The sequence below is a fragment of the Triturus cristatus genome, chromosome 9, assembly GCF_964204655.1.
Source record: "Triturus cristatus chromosome 9, aTriCri1.1, whole genome shotgun sequence".
Lineage (NCBI taxonomy): Eukaryota > Metazoa > Chordata > Amphibia > Caudata > Salamandridae > Triturus > Triturus cristatus.
Window position 1 is genome coordinate 491,634,076 of NC_140592.1, and position 14,670 is coordinate 491,648,745.

Consider the following 14,670-nt stretch of genomic DNA (forward strand, 5'->3'; position numbering starts at 1 on the left):
CAGTCTGCCACATGGTGGCGCTGTCATGCCAATTTAGGTATGAACAAAACAAAAGCAGTTTATTTGTTCAATTTACATTAACAATGATTAATACTTGCCCACCAAGCCATCCTTCTGGTTTCGGGGGCCTGGAATAGTCTGACCTGTCACACTTGTCGGAGTGTGAAGGTTAGTAGGTGTGTATGTAATGTACTGTCATTGGCAGCTGGCATGAGTTATGTGAGGTGCCAGCAGTGGCCTCCCAACGAGAGCCCCGGCACTTATCCTTTTACAAATTAAGCACTGTCATACATCATGGCAGCCACACAACTATTATCATTATCAGTGAACTATTTCGCTACTTTGATAGTTCATTAGCTTTTCTTCAACATGTTTGATTTCATTTTACAGATTACGTCACAAAATTAAATTCCATAAAATATATTTACCTAGTGTAGTCCTCGTGCGAAAGATGGCGCAGCTCTTCTCCGATGAGAGGCAGAAGCTTTTCACACCGACACATCCGTTGTAACCAGTACATGCCTTGCATACCAGAGTGCTCCCTGCAGGAGTTCGAAAGAAAGAAATCGTTAACATTTACAATTATAACCTGTTAAGTAGAAAACTTTTCGGCAGCTCGCCAGGTGGGTCTATAAAGACCACTGCTGAAGTAGAACACATGCTGTCACTTACTGCCGCAAACAGTACAAGTAGGTGCCCTTGTAATCGCCCATCACCTGAAGAAAACAGGCCCTTCAAATACCTGATCCACCTGACGTAAAACCCTTTGAGGGTCCCCCCGCCTCTTGATGGGTGTTGGAAAGGTGTCCGCCGGAAGGGGGTTCGACCACGTCTTGCCCACCCCTTTTGACCCACCTCTCCCAAGTAAGCCGAACCAGGCGCGCACACCCTGAGCTGCACTGTGAACAGAGGGACACCACACGTATTCTTTGTAGGACGATAAGTTCTTTTATCGATGATTTCAGGGATCTTTATGACCCAAAAAGGCAAATAGTACAGCAGTGGCACAACGTACCACAAATCAGTCGTGGGGAATGGGGGTAGCGGGACAGTCTTTCAAGGTAGTGTCTCTGCGAAATACCCTGCGGAAGCTCACAATCCTCGAGCTGGAGGGTGTCGTGTCTCTGGGCGATCTCTTATCGAGTCGTCCTCAAGGGGAGCGCCGCGAGTCTCTCAGCAGGCACCGGTGGTCGGAGTTCAGGAGCCGCGATTCCGTCAGCAGGCTCAGAGGGTTCAATGCTGGGGGCCGCGAGTCGCTCAGCAGGCCTAGGTGGTTCAGTGTTCGGGAGCCGCGACCTCGTCCGCAGGGCTCAGATGGTTCAATAGCAAGAGGCCGCGAGTCACTCAGCAGGCCCAGGTGACTTCAGCGTTTCAGGAGCCGCGACAGCGTCAGCAAGCTCAGATGGTTCCAGGTCTTCCCTGTCCTTGTTCCTCCGGCACCCCTTGCTATACTCCGCTGGTTCTTTGAAGTCCGGAGTGCTCGCAGAGGGGGGACTGCGATGACGGAGGGGGGTCGGCGGGATTTCCTGCCGCTCACTTCTTTGGTCTTTTCAGGTGGGTCTGGGAGGGACCCCAGACGCTCGGTAGGGGAGGCGCCTGCTCCCCAGGGGCCTGGTGGCCGATTGAGTCCTCCCGGGGAAGGCGACCCGAGGTGTGACTGGGCTGGCGCCTCTGGGTCTGGCTCGAGGGTTCCCGCTCCCTCGGTTGGGCATGCGTGGTAGGGTGTTGAGTCTGTCAGGTCTCTGGCCGGCCCGTGGATCAGGGGGTGGCTGGGGCGGCCGGAGTCGGGGATGTCGTGTCTTGAGGGTGGTTGCAGGTTGGCGGGATGATGGAGAGGGCAACGCCGTGAGGCCGGTCTCACACGCATCCCCCCCAGCTGAAAGGCGTGAAGAACTACCCATCCACTGGGGGGTTCTCCTCGCCGAAGCGGAAGAACCGGGACAGGCCGTCGGCGTTGGCATGATCCGTCCCGGGGCGATGCTCGACAGTGAAATCCATCCCTTGGAGAGAGATGGACCATCGTAGTAGCTTGGGGTTCTCCCCCCTCATCCGCATTAGCCACTGCAAGGGCCGGTGGTCCGTCTGTACTCGAAAATGGGTTCCGAACAAGTAGGGCCGCAGTTTCTTGAGGGCCCAGACTACGGCAAAGGCCTCTCGCTCTATAGTGCTCCAACGCTGCTCTCTCGGCAGCAGCCTCCGGCTGATGAAGGCTATGGGCTGATCAATGCCCTTGTCGTCAAACTGCGAGAGCACGGCCCCGATGCCATGTTCGGATGCATCGGTCTGGACCACGAACTCTCGGGAGTAGTCGGGGGCCTTGAGTACGGGAGCGGTGCACATGGCGGTTTTCAAGGCGTCGAACGCCTGCTGGCACTGGGGGGTCCACTGCACCTTCTGCGGAAGCTTTTTGGAGGTCAACTCTGTGAGGGGCCCTGCGATACTACCATAATTTTTCATGAACCTCCGGTAGTACCCCGTAAGGCCCAGGAAGGCCTGAACCTCTGTCTGCGTGGTGGGGGGCTCCCAGGACTTGATGGCATCGATCTTCGGCTGGAGAGGGGCGACCTGGCCGCTGCCCACCTGATGCCCAGGTAGACCACGGAGCCTTGTCCGAGCTGGCATTTGCTGGCTTTCACTGTCAGGCCTGCTTGGCGCAGGGCCATTAGTACTTGTCGGAGGTGCTGGAGATGCTCGTGCCATTGAGAGCTGAATACGGCGATGTCGTCAAGGTACGCTGCGCTGAACTCCTCGAGTCCGGCCAGGACCTTGTTCACCAACCGCTGGAACGTGGCTGGGGCGTTTTTCATCCCGAACGGCATGACCCTGAAGCGGTAGTGGCCATCTGGCGTGGAGAAGGCAGAGCGCTCTCTCGCCCCTTCCGTGAGAGCGATCTGCCAGTACCCGCAGGTCAGGTCGAAAGTGCTGAGGAACTGGGCGGCCCCCAGGCAGTTGATGAGCTCGTCGGCTCGGGGAATAGGGTGAGCGTCTGCACGGGTGACCGCATTGAGCCCCCGATAGTCTACACAGAATCTTAGTTCGGGGGCGACCCCTGGGGAGGCAGCCTTCGGGACCAGAACCACCGGGCTGGCCCAGGGGCTGTCGGAGGGCTCGATGACCCCTAGGTTGAGCATTTTCTGTACCTCGGTCTTGATGCAGGTGCGGACCCGGTCAGGCACCCGGTAGGCTCTGTGTCTCACAGGCGGGCAGTCGCCGGTGTCTACGTCGTGGACACACCAGTCGGTCACCCTTGGAATGAGGGAGAAAAGGTCTGCGAATTGTCCGAGCAGCTGGCGGCAGTCGTCGGCTTGCTGGGGAGTGAGGGTGTCCGATAGTTTCACACCCTCCACGGAACCGTCCAGTTCTTTTGTGTACAGGAGATCGGGCAGGGGTTCAGTGTCCTCTTCTGCCCCCTCATCGGTGGCCAGTAGCAAACTCAGTTCTGTCCTTACGAAGTGGGGCTTGAGACGGTTCACGTGGAGGACCCGGAGGGGGTTCCGTGGGGATTGTACGTCGACCAGATACGTGACCTGGCTCTTCCGTTCGACCACCTTGAATGGACCAGTCCATTTGTCTTGTAGGGCGCAGGGTCTCACCGGAGCCATGACTCAAACCTGCTGGCCCGGCTGGAACTCGACCAAGGTTGCGTTCTGGTCATACCAGCGCTTCATTTCTTCTTGGCTGGCCTCGAGGTTAGCCTCTGCAAGTTCCCTAAACTTCCTCGTCTGGTTGCGGAGCGCCAGGATGTAGCGGAACACATCTGGGGGTGTCCCCCGAGGGCTTGTCTCCCAGCCCTCTTTGACCAGGCTTAGGGGCCCTCGAACGGGATGTCCGTACAGCAGTTCGAAGGGGCTGAACCCCAGAGACTTTTGGGGAACCTCCCGGTACGCGAACAGGAGGCAAGGGAGGAGGACGTCCCATTTCCGGCGCAGGGGCTCTTCGAGGCCCAGGATCATTCCCTTCAGAGTTCGGTTGAAGCGTTCCACCAGGCCGTTGCCCTGGGGGTGGTAGGGGGTCGTGAATTTATACGGGACTCCGCACTGCTGCCACAGGGACTTCATGTAGCGGGATATAAAGTTCGTGCCGCGATCACTCACAACCTCGCGGGGAAATCCGACCCGGGAGAAGATCCCCATGAGAGCCCGGCCCACCACGGGAGCCGTCACGGTGCGGAGGGGGATGGCCTCGGGGTAGCGGGTGGCATGGTCCACCAGGACGAGGATGAATCTGTGGCCCTGGGCGGTCTTCGGATCCAGGGGTCCCACGATGTCGATGCCGACCCGCTCGAACGGGGTACTTACAACGGGGAACGGTTGTAAGGGAGCTTTGCGTTTTCCGCCACTCTTCCCACTGCCCTGGCACGTGAGGCAGGACTTGCAGTGTGTTTCTACATTCGCTCGCATCTTAGGCCAATAGAAGTGGGTCACCAATCGCTGGTATGTCTTGTCTTGGCCTAAGTGTCCTGCCAAGGGGACATCGTGGGCCAGGCCCAGGAGGAGGCTCCGGAACCGCAGGGGTACCACCAGTACTCGTGCTGCGCCTAGCTCGGCGGACTTTTGCTCACTGTAGAGGAGGCCATTGTCCCAATAAACCCAATGTGTTCCGGTTTGATCACCGGCGACCTGTGCTTCGGCTTGTTGTCTAAGTCCCTCGAGGGCGGGGCAAGTGGTCTGTTCCTGGCAGAACTCTTCGCGGGAGGGCCCCCCTTCGCCATGCCACTGGGCCAACTCGGGCAGTTCTTCGGGTTCCATCGGGGCCTCTGGGGCGGAAGGTTCCGGTCCTTCCCCTGGGTTAGTGTCTCCTACTTCCTCGGAAGGAGGGTTGTCTGCTTCTGGTAGGGGGTCCCTGTTCTCGGGGAAAGTGTTCGGTAAGAGGGCTTCACCGCCCTTGGAGGGGGCCACTCGTGCGGTCATGGAGCGCGTGGTGGCGCAGACCCATTCCGGTAGGCCCATCATCTCCAGGTGGGCTCTTCGTTCTACCTGCCCCCACGGGGAACTCTCCAGGTCGTTGCCCAGGAGGCAGTCTACGGGCTGCGAGGTCCGGACCGCTACCTTCAGTTCTCCGGAGACCCCTCCCCACTCGAAGGGCACCAGGGCCATCTGGCAGAGGCTCTCAGAATTGTCGGAGGATACGACCGGACAGAGGGCCCCGGCTAGGATCTGGTCTTCGGAAATTAGGCTTGGGTGGACTGCGGTGACACTCGCCCCGGTGTCGCGAAGGCCCTCGACTCGGTGGCCGTTGATAGTCACCTGTTGTCGGTATTTCTCTGTGTTGGCGGGCAAGGGTGTCCCGGGGACCATTTCTCGATCCCCAAGGGAGACCAGGGCCATGGCCGCCGGTTCCCATTCCTCGGAGTCTTCCATTTCTTCCCCCAGAGCCACGGAGGCCATCTGCCGGGTCGTGGGGTTGGTCGTTGTGGTTCGCTGATACTGGGGATACTGGGGGTCATTGGCGTAGTGTCCGGGCTGCTGGCAGCGGAAGCAGGTGATCCTAGCTCGTGGACCTGGTCGTCCTGGGGCTCCGGTGCTGGCTGGAGACTGGGCCGAACCCGCCGTTGGTGGGCTGCTGGGGGGGCTGGTGGAGGACCCCCCGGCAAAGTCTCTTGGTCGGCCGTGGTTCCCTCCGCCCCTCTGGCGGGGGGGGCCCTGACTGTTGCGGCCGTAGTCCCCCACGGGGCCCCGGGTGGGCCGGGTGTTCACCCAACGATCAGCCTCAGCGGCTAGCTTCCGAGGGTCGGTGAGTTTACTGTCTAGGAGATGCTGGCGCAGTTCTATAAAGCAATTGGCCGCTAAATGTTCCCAGGCGATCAGATCGAACAGTTCTTCGAAGGTGGAGACCTTGCTGCCCTTGATCCACCCGTCCAGAGCTCGGCTGTAAAAGTTCACGTATTCGACCCACGTGGTGCCCGGTATCTTTTTGCAATCTCGGAACCGTTGTCGGTACATTTCGGGGGTGAGTCCGTACCGGCCCACGAGGGCTTCCTTCATGTGGCTGTAGGAGTTCATGACCACGGAGGGCAGATCGAGCAGAGTGTCCCTTCCTTCGCTTAAGAACCGGCCCCATAGGCCAGCCCCCCAATCCTTCTGCGGGACTCGGTGAGAGGTCATGGCGACTTCGTAGGCTTTAAACCACTGCTGGATATCATCGTTCTTATAATCCTCCTTGACCACATCCTTGGGGATGTGAACTTTGGTTTCCCCGACGGGAGCGGGCTGGGGATTCCCGGGCGGCTGTGACTTTTCGTGTCTAGCCCGCCACTCAATTTCCTTCAAGCCGCGTTCATGTTCTAGCTGGAGTTTCTTTTCGTCGTGCTCCCTTTGGAGTCTCTTCTCTTCGAGTTCCCCTTGTAGCCGTAACTGCTCGACGGCTAACTTCTTCTCTGCCAGTTTTATCTCTCCCTCGATTTTTAGTTTTGCCAGTTCCAGTTCGTGGTTGCGGCTTCTCTCTCGGTCCGCTAGTTCCTCGGAGGACAGGTTCCCCTCTGGCCCGTTGTTTCTCGCCGGGGTGCTTGTTTGTTCATGGGTAGAGTCTCTTTCCGTTTGGGTCGGGGGCGCCCCCGTCTCGACCCAGGCTTTCAGTACTTTCTGGTAGTCTTCCTTTGTGCTCAGTCCGGTGGTAGCGATGCCAAGGTCTTTGCAAAACTGTTTTAGTTCTCTATGCGTGTAATAGTCCAATTGATCTTCTCGGAACGGTGAGCTTATTTCGGTACCTGTGGCACCCAGGGAGGTTTCTCCTTCCATTTCTGTTTGGTAGTGCGTCAGTCGTTTACTGCACGCTCTCCTTCGGTGTCGGCTCGGATCCCACCGCTGCCACCAAATGTTGGAAAGGCGTCCGCCGGAAGGGGGTTCGACCACGTCTTGCCCACCCCTTTTGACCCACCTCTCCCAAGTAAGCCGAACCAGGCGCGCACACCCTGAGCTGCACTGTGAACAGAGGGACACCACACGTATTCTTTGTAGGACGATAAGTTCTTTTATCGATGATTTCAGGGATCTTTATGACCCAAAAAGGCAAATAGTACAGCAGTGGCACAACGTACCACAAATCAGTCGTGGGGAATGGGGGTAGCGGGACAGTCTTTCAAGGTAGTGTCTCTGCGAAATACCCTGCGGAAGCTCACAATCCTCGAGCTGGAGGGTGTCGTGTCTCTGGGCGATCTCTTATCGAGTCGTCCTCAAGGGGAGCGCCGCGAGTCTCTCAGCAGGCACCGGTGGTCGGAGTTCAGGAGCCGCGATTCCGTCAGCAGGCTCAGAGGGTTCAATGCTGGGGGCCGCGAGTCGCTCAGCAGGCCTAGGTGGTTCAGTGTTCGGGAGCCGCGACCTCGTCCGCAGGGCTCAGATGGTTCAATAGCAAGAGGCCGCGAGTCACTCAGCAGGCCCAGGTGACTTCAGCGTTTCAGGAGCCGCGACAGCGTCAGCAGGCTCAGATGGTTCCAGGTCTTCCCTGTCCTTGTTCCTCCGGCACCCCTTGTTATACTCCGCTGGTTCTTTGAAGTCCGGAGTGCTCGCAGAGGGGGGACTGCGATGACGGAGGGGGGTCGGCGGGATTTCCTGCCGCTCACTTCTTTGGTCTTTTCAGGTGGGTCTGGGAGGGACCCCAGACGCTCGGTAGGGGAGGCGCCTGCCCCCCAGGGGCCTGGTGGCCGATTGAGTCCTCCCGGGGAAGGCGACCCGAGGTGTGACTGGGCTGGCGCCTCTGGGTCTGGCTCGAGGGTTCCCGCTCCCTCGGTTGGGCATGCGTGGTAGGGTGTTGAGTCTGTCAGGTCTCTGGCCGGCCCGTGGATCGGGGGTGGCTGGGGCGGCCGGAGTCGGGGATGTCGTGTCTTGAGGGTGGTTGCAGGTTGGCGGGATGATGGAGAGGGCAACGCCGTGAGGCCGGTCTCACAATGGGGTTTTCCAAACCACATTGCACGTGGAAGTGAGGCCCTTCAAAGCAACCTGGACATGGGGGTGGGCACTTCAATACTCCATGTATGTGGAGGTGGGCACTTTCAAGAAACCTGTACCGGCAGGTGTGGTACTTCTAACATCCCTGCACCTGGAGGTGGGGCACTTCAAGCCTCCCTGCCCCTGGAGGTAAAACCCTTCAAACAACATGTACCTAGAGGTGGGGCACTTCAAGCCTCTCTGCAGGTGGAGGTGGGGCACTTCAAAACTCCCTGCACCTGAAGGTAAAACCCTTCAAACAACATGCACCTGGAGGGGCACGTCAAGCCTCTCTTCATGTGGAAGTGGGGCACTTCAAGCATCTATGTATGTGGAGGTGGGCACTGTAAAGCAACCTGCACCTGCAGGTGGTACACTTCAAACCTCCCTGCATCTGGAAGTAAAACCCTTCAAACAACATACACCTGGAGGTGGGGGGCTTCAAGCCTCTCTGCATGTAGAGGTGGGGCACTTCAAACCTCCATGCATGTGGAGGTGGGCACTTTAAAGTAACCTGCACCTGCGGTGGTACACTTCAAACCTCCCTGCACCTGGAGGTAAAACCCTACAAACAGCATGCACCTGGAAGTGGGGCACTTCAAGCCTTTCTTCATGCGGAGGTGAGAACATAGTATGTTACTACGCATGCTATTACATCGTGTTCTCTTACAATGCGGTCGTTACAACGACTGCGTTGTTAGAACGCGATACCTTTACATCGCAAGTCATTAGATCGACTTGCTGTAGGGGGCGCGCTGGACTTAGGAATAGTATAATTTACTATTCCAACTCCAGCGTGCGCAACAGTAGGGAAGGTGTTGGAATAGTAAATTATACTATTCCTTTGGTTAGCGCGCCCCCTACAGGAAGTCGATCTTATGACTTGCGATGTAAAGGTATCGCGTTCTAACAACGCAGTCATTGTAACAACTGCGTTGTAAAAGGAATGCGATGTAATGGCAGCATTGTAAACGCTGTTTCCCGGAGGTGGGGCACTTCAAGCCTCTCTGCCTGTGGAGGTGGGGTACTTTAAAGCAACCTGAAATTTAAGCAGAGGCTTTGAAACCCCTACACGTTGAGTTGGGGCCTTTCAACCTCACTGCACGTTGAGGTGGGGCCCTTCAAAGCGCATGCACCTCGAGGTGGCTCACTTCCAAATCTTGCGGAGCCTGCAGGTGAGGCCCTACGAACCTCTCTGTGTCTGGAGGTGGGACCCTTCAGACCCTCCTGCACCAAAAGGTGGGTCCATTCGAAACCTCTCCACCTGGAGGTGGAACCCTTCACACCGTCCTGCACCTTGTGGTGGTAACCTTAAAACCTTCCTGTACCAAGAGGTGAGGCCTTCATACCTTTTTTCACCTGAGATGGGACCATTTATAGCCCCTGCACCTGGAGGTGGGACCCATCAAAGCAACATACGCCTTGAGGTGGACTCCTTCGAATGCTTGCTTCACCAGGAGGTGTGGCCCTACTAACCATCTTATCTGTGGATAAGGGACCCTTTGACTCGCTCGCCCGCTCGTAGTAAGATGCATGTCAATTCCCTCACCCCGAGGTAGTGTCCTTTCAATTTCCCTTCAGCCAGATCTGAACACTTTCAATCCTTTTCCAGGGTCCTTGCAAGTTCCATTCAGCCAGATCTGGACACTTTAAATCCTTTCCCATCAAGTGGCAAGACCCTTAGAATCTCTAATCACACGTCGGTGAGACCGTTGCATTCTGGTGGAGGACATGGAAAATCTTGATTCTTATATATATATCCAGTTGGATCTGAATAGGCTTGGGTGAAATTTTGATTAAAATAGCATAATTCGTGCAATTCTGGGAAATTTGTGTTATGCTTGTTATGTGAAATGCCTGAAATTATGCTATTCCACCACATTGTGTAATTAAGCTGCCTTCATATTAAAATGGTATCGCTGGAGATCAGAAACTAATTAAATGGCCAGAACCCACCTGTCGCCCAAGTTACTTGTTTTTTTAGAAATGTTGTTTAGCACAAAATGCATCCTCGTGCCTCAAAAGCAAATTCCGCAAATTTCCTGCACTCCTATTATATGTTTGCATCTGCATATCTAGCCCCCAGAAGTGAGCGAGCCTGGTCAAAAACCCACCACCCACTCGTAACAGAGGTCCAACCATGCACAGAAAATTTCAGTCGTTTCACAAGCGCACGTGCCAAGACTATCATAATTACTGAATGCCCCCAGGTTACAATGGAGGACTTCAAAAGCTCCGAGCTTTAAAGAAGCCCGCTTTAAAAAGGTGAAAAAAATAGTTCCTCAAAGCCTGGGCCCCCCTTCCCATCTAAAGTGGTCTCGATGCTGCGGTTATTTTTCTACTTTCCTTTTTTAGGACTATGCGCGTCAAACGTGAAAGCGAGCGCAAGGCGACATTCCCAAATATAGTACCAAGAGCTGGGTTAATTATGTCTGCAAGCACATCTGTTCGTGTTCACACCTCTGATGTGTGCTCACTAGAAGCCGCGCGCGTTCTCACTGAATAAAATGCGCAGCTGGCGAAGAAGCGCTCGAAGAAACGTTGCCGCAGTTAATTGTCTCGATCAGGAAACGCACAAAAACTTTAAGGTCGAACGGGGTCTGTCTGTATATGTCAAGGAGCCGACTATGGACTCACAAGCTCTGCGCCCTAAGTCCAAACTCAGAGGCCAAGGCCAGGCTTAGTTTGTGCCGCTGGTTGCAGGAAGTGGAAGTGGAAGTGGGCGCCGGCAGCCATTTTTGTGGACCAGCACTTAATCTTTCATCACCAGAGAGTTCAATGGAGAGGCAGTATATAGATAAAGAATGAGGAGACGAACAATACAGAAACTGTCAAAATGGAGAAAGGAGAGAATAACAATTCCATGTAAGAATGTGATATAGAGACAGGAAGTGTAGTTTGGTTGAAAAGCAGAGGCAGGAGCCGGGAGCGACACTAGGCACTTTCTATTCAACAGTGCTGCTGGCGAGCTCCAAAAAACTATATATAAGGGACATGCACTTGCACAAAGAAGGAACAACAAAGTAAGAAAATTCGCAGTTGACTGGTCCGTGCCTGCTTCTCTTTTGAAGTTTCAATGGGGATTGACGCACGCACAAACGCACGCACGCACACACACACACCATGTTCTATATTTTTCAACTGTGAAAGGAGAATCTGAAATAATCAGGCATTTTTTTAGCGTAAAATTGAACTATCCCCCCCCCCCCCCCACACACACTTTCCCCCCTCTCCTTCGATAATAAAACTGCTACTGCTAAGAAATAAACTTTGGACTCTGGCACTTATTCTTTTACAAATTAAGCACTATAAAAATTGGATCTACACAAGAATTGTAATTTAACAGATTTGCAATGTCTGTAATCTGACAGGAAGCTCTGCTTACTAAAATGATAAACTGTGTAGGAAGAACAGCTGTGCTGCCCGAGACGTACATTTTTAATATCTCTCTATCAAGAGGAATATCTTTGCTGTCAGTTAGGTTTATTAAACCCCAACGCTGCCTCAGGCTCGAAACTGTAAACTAGATTTTAACTTTTCATTGGTAAATTCATATTATTGTAGTTTTGTAATGTTTCAACTTCAGCTGTCGCGCAGGTATTTACTATAATATTGTAATAATTGTAAGCAATCAAACAATAACGCTATGTACTAGTGTAAACTATATTTACTGAGGATAACTCTGCTTTCTGGGCCTGAGACTACACATCATCAGGGCAGGGGGGTAGCGATGCTTGCTAACTATTCTTGTGCGTGTAGGCGGCGGAGGTAGGTGGGGTGTGGGGGAGAGGCTACTTCAGTCAGCCGAACTTTCGAGACTGTTTTTGGAGCTCTTGAGTTGGAATCCTGGCAAGGCTTATACAGCCATTCATCCTAAACGGGTGGGTAAATTAACCACCTCAAAGGACGTAGTTAAAAAAACCCCACAGGAAACACATTTAAACTTTAAAGGAAGAATGCGTAATTACCAAATACACCAGCCCGAGAAAAGAAGAGAATACAAATAAATTAAAAGCGGAAACCAATAATCGATGAATAAATGAATGATAAAAGCGAGGGTTTACATAATAGGTCATATGCCTAATAATATAATTCCAATAATTGGCTATTAACAATATCTGAGCAAAACCAAAGGCTATCGCCTATTACAGCGCTCAGAAGCGGCGGGATTTAGCGCTATATACAAATGAGCTACTGTTATTGCAGCTTCGAGGCCCACAGGAGGCAGCGCAGGAGCAGTGGCGGGACTCACCTCTGGACACCAGCGAGGAGATGAGGCAGAGGTAGATGAAAGTCCTCATGGCGGCAGGTGCGGTGCAAACAAGCTTTGTCAGGTGCCTCCGGATTCCAACCGTTTTATTGAAAGAAGGTGGGTCCAGCAATAGAGGTTTCCCTAGAGGGTGGAGTTGTATGGGTGCTGCTGTTACGTTGAACATGACTACACCCGCCTGGGGCCCAATCTCCGACCCTTTGTAATCCTGGCTTCCAATAATTGTTTCCTAGATGTGTCGTCTGTAAATAGAACTGAAACAGGTTTTGAGGCATGCACGCCAGGCCCCATAAAGTGACGTCTCAGACCATCCCTTCTAGGGATGTCAATACTGACTTGACGTCCCCAGATGTTCGCATCTGGAGGGGTGTGGCTAGGCAGGTGGGTGGGTAGTGACGTAACTGAAATGTTGAGAAAGCGACTTCAAGGCGCACAAGCCGGAGTATTGGATCCACTTGAAATGCCTGTTGTGAGACATATAGGCACGGTCGGACTGAAACCGGAAATAGGCCCAGGTACCAAAAGGACTGGACCGGATATAGGCCCAGGCCTCTTCCGGACCTTGTGCATCACACGGGTCAGGGGTTAGAGAGGTAAAGAGTTAATTTGCCCACCCATCCACCCTACAAGATGAGAGGTTTAAAAGGAGTGGGAGAATTAGAAAGGACGTTTGGAGTTGAAAGTGATGTGAGAAGTGATTGGACGCGGTAAGTTGGGGGAGCGTTGTCTTGTGTTATAAATTGACTTTAATGTTTAAAAGTTATTGATGTGCAACCATGTCCAAATAACTTCGCCTTTCACACTAGTCATAGGTCATGGAGTGTTTATTGTAGCACGATCAGAAAACTAAAAAGGGGCCCACATTTGAAAAGCGGAGCAGTTTTGAACTTGTAAAGGCACTCATAGGTGTTTTGCGAGGTATGAGGCAGGCCCGGTTCCAGGATTTGGGATCTGGGAGCGCCATGAAGAAGCATGTGGGCCATAAAGATGAATGGGGTTGTCCAGAGACTCCCAGGTGTCTGAGAGCTGAGTCTAGGCATGCTGGGTGGTCTTCTACGGGTGTGATATGCACACCACGCCTACTGCCAGGTCACGCCTGCTGGTTTAAGCTGTGCCTTACTAGAGGTTTAAACCTTTGGGCTTGATCTTTTTTTGTTCTCCACCTCACCCTCCTTTATATCCTTCTCATATTCCTCCCTCCCAACTTCATCCTCATTTGTCTCCACTCCACCCTGCTGTCCCACTCACCTCTCCCCTTACTGCCTTCCACCTCACTCTCATCACATCATTCTACTCTCTCTCCACCTTATCCACCTGTTCCCGTGCTGTGCCCTTCTCTTTCTCCACTTCACTCATATTTCTCTTATCTCACCCTCCTCTCTTTCCCCTTATCCTACTTTCTCTCCTGGGCTCGCCATCCTCTCACTGCGCATTAACTTACTCTTGCTGCACTTTACCCTTTTCCACTGCATCCTTCTATCTCCATCTAACCCTTCTCCGTCCCTCCCCTTCTCTTTCTTCCTCCCCCTCCTCTCACCCCTGCTCAACCTCCTCTGTCCCTCCAGCTCGCCCTCCTTCTCTACTTCTCGCGTCTTCCTTTTTTGCTCACAATCCTCCCTTCTGCCTCCTCCCTATCACCCTTCCTTCTCTCTCTCTGCTTCACATTCCCCTCGCTCCACCTCACCCATATCTCTATCAGTTTAGGACCAGAGAGGAAATAAAAGCACTATGATGAGGGCCACTAGAATTATGCAACACGGAAGGACCAAACTATGCAGCAGGGTTGACTAAATTGTGCAGCATAATGCAAGGTAGTATCACTTTATTATTTAGACTTTTTTTTAACATGTTAACACTATCTAGAAAAAGATTTACTTTATTAGTACCAATTTAAAATGCAAATACAGCTATAAGCAGCTGAAAGGTGATGAGTAAACCTTTGTGAAGGGCCTCCACTGGGCAGCAACGTGTGATCACGTCTTTAGTAACTTTTGATCCTTTTAAGATATCTTTTTGCTAAAGTCTGCAAATTATTGAGCAGCCACTGCACCGGACTCCACTGGACTGGACTGACCACAGCTGCGTCCACTTCAGCTTCAAGAAGAACACGGTCCAGCACCACCCGAAGCAGGTTCCCCACAGAAACTGGAGCAAGATCACCGTCGACCAGCTCACCACCTCCCTCAGCCAGAACCCACCGGTCAGGACAACGGACCCTAACACAGCAGCCCTCGACCTCACGCAATGGCTGACCTCCTGTGCCAACGACCTCGCCCCACTGAAGAACCCACTCACCAGGCCCAGAAGCAAGAAGGCCCCCTGGTTCACCGACGAACTCAAGGACTCCAAGAAGGCCTGCCGCACCCTCGAGAAGGCCTGGCTCCTCGACAAGACCACCGACAACATGACCGCCCTCAAACTCGCCACCCGCAGACATCACCAGCTCATCCGCACCACCAAGAAGAAATCTTTGAAGGA

General features: G+C 53.6%; 1 protein-coding gene across 1 annotated transcript in view; it reads right to left on the bottom strand.

Annotated features, from left to right (window-relative positions):
- LOC146798194 (uncharacterized) overlaps window positions 1-12,282 on the bottom strand; it is a 60,658-nt gene extending 48,376 nt beyond the window's left edge. Inside the window, exons 1-2 of the mRNA XM_085625466.1 lie at window positions 12,175-12,282; window positions 429-542 (exon numbers count right to left, since the gene is read on the bottom strand). Coding sequence (XP_085481592.1) covers window positions 429-542; window positions 12,175-12,223 — 163 coding nt within the window. The 5' untranslated portion in view covers window positions 12,224-12,282. The remainder of the gene's footprint in view (window positions 1-428; window positions 543-12,174) is intronic.
- Between the last annotated feature and the right edge of the window lie 2,388 nt (window positions 12,283-14,670).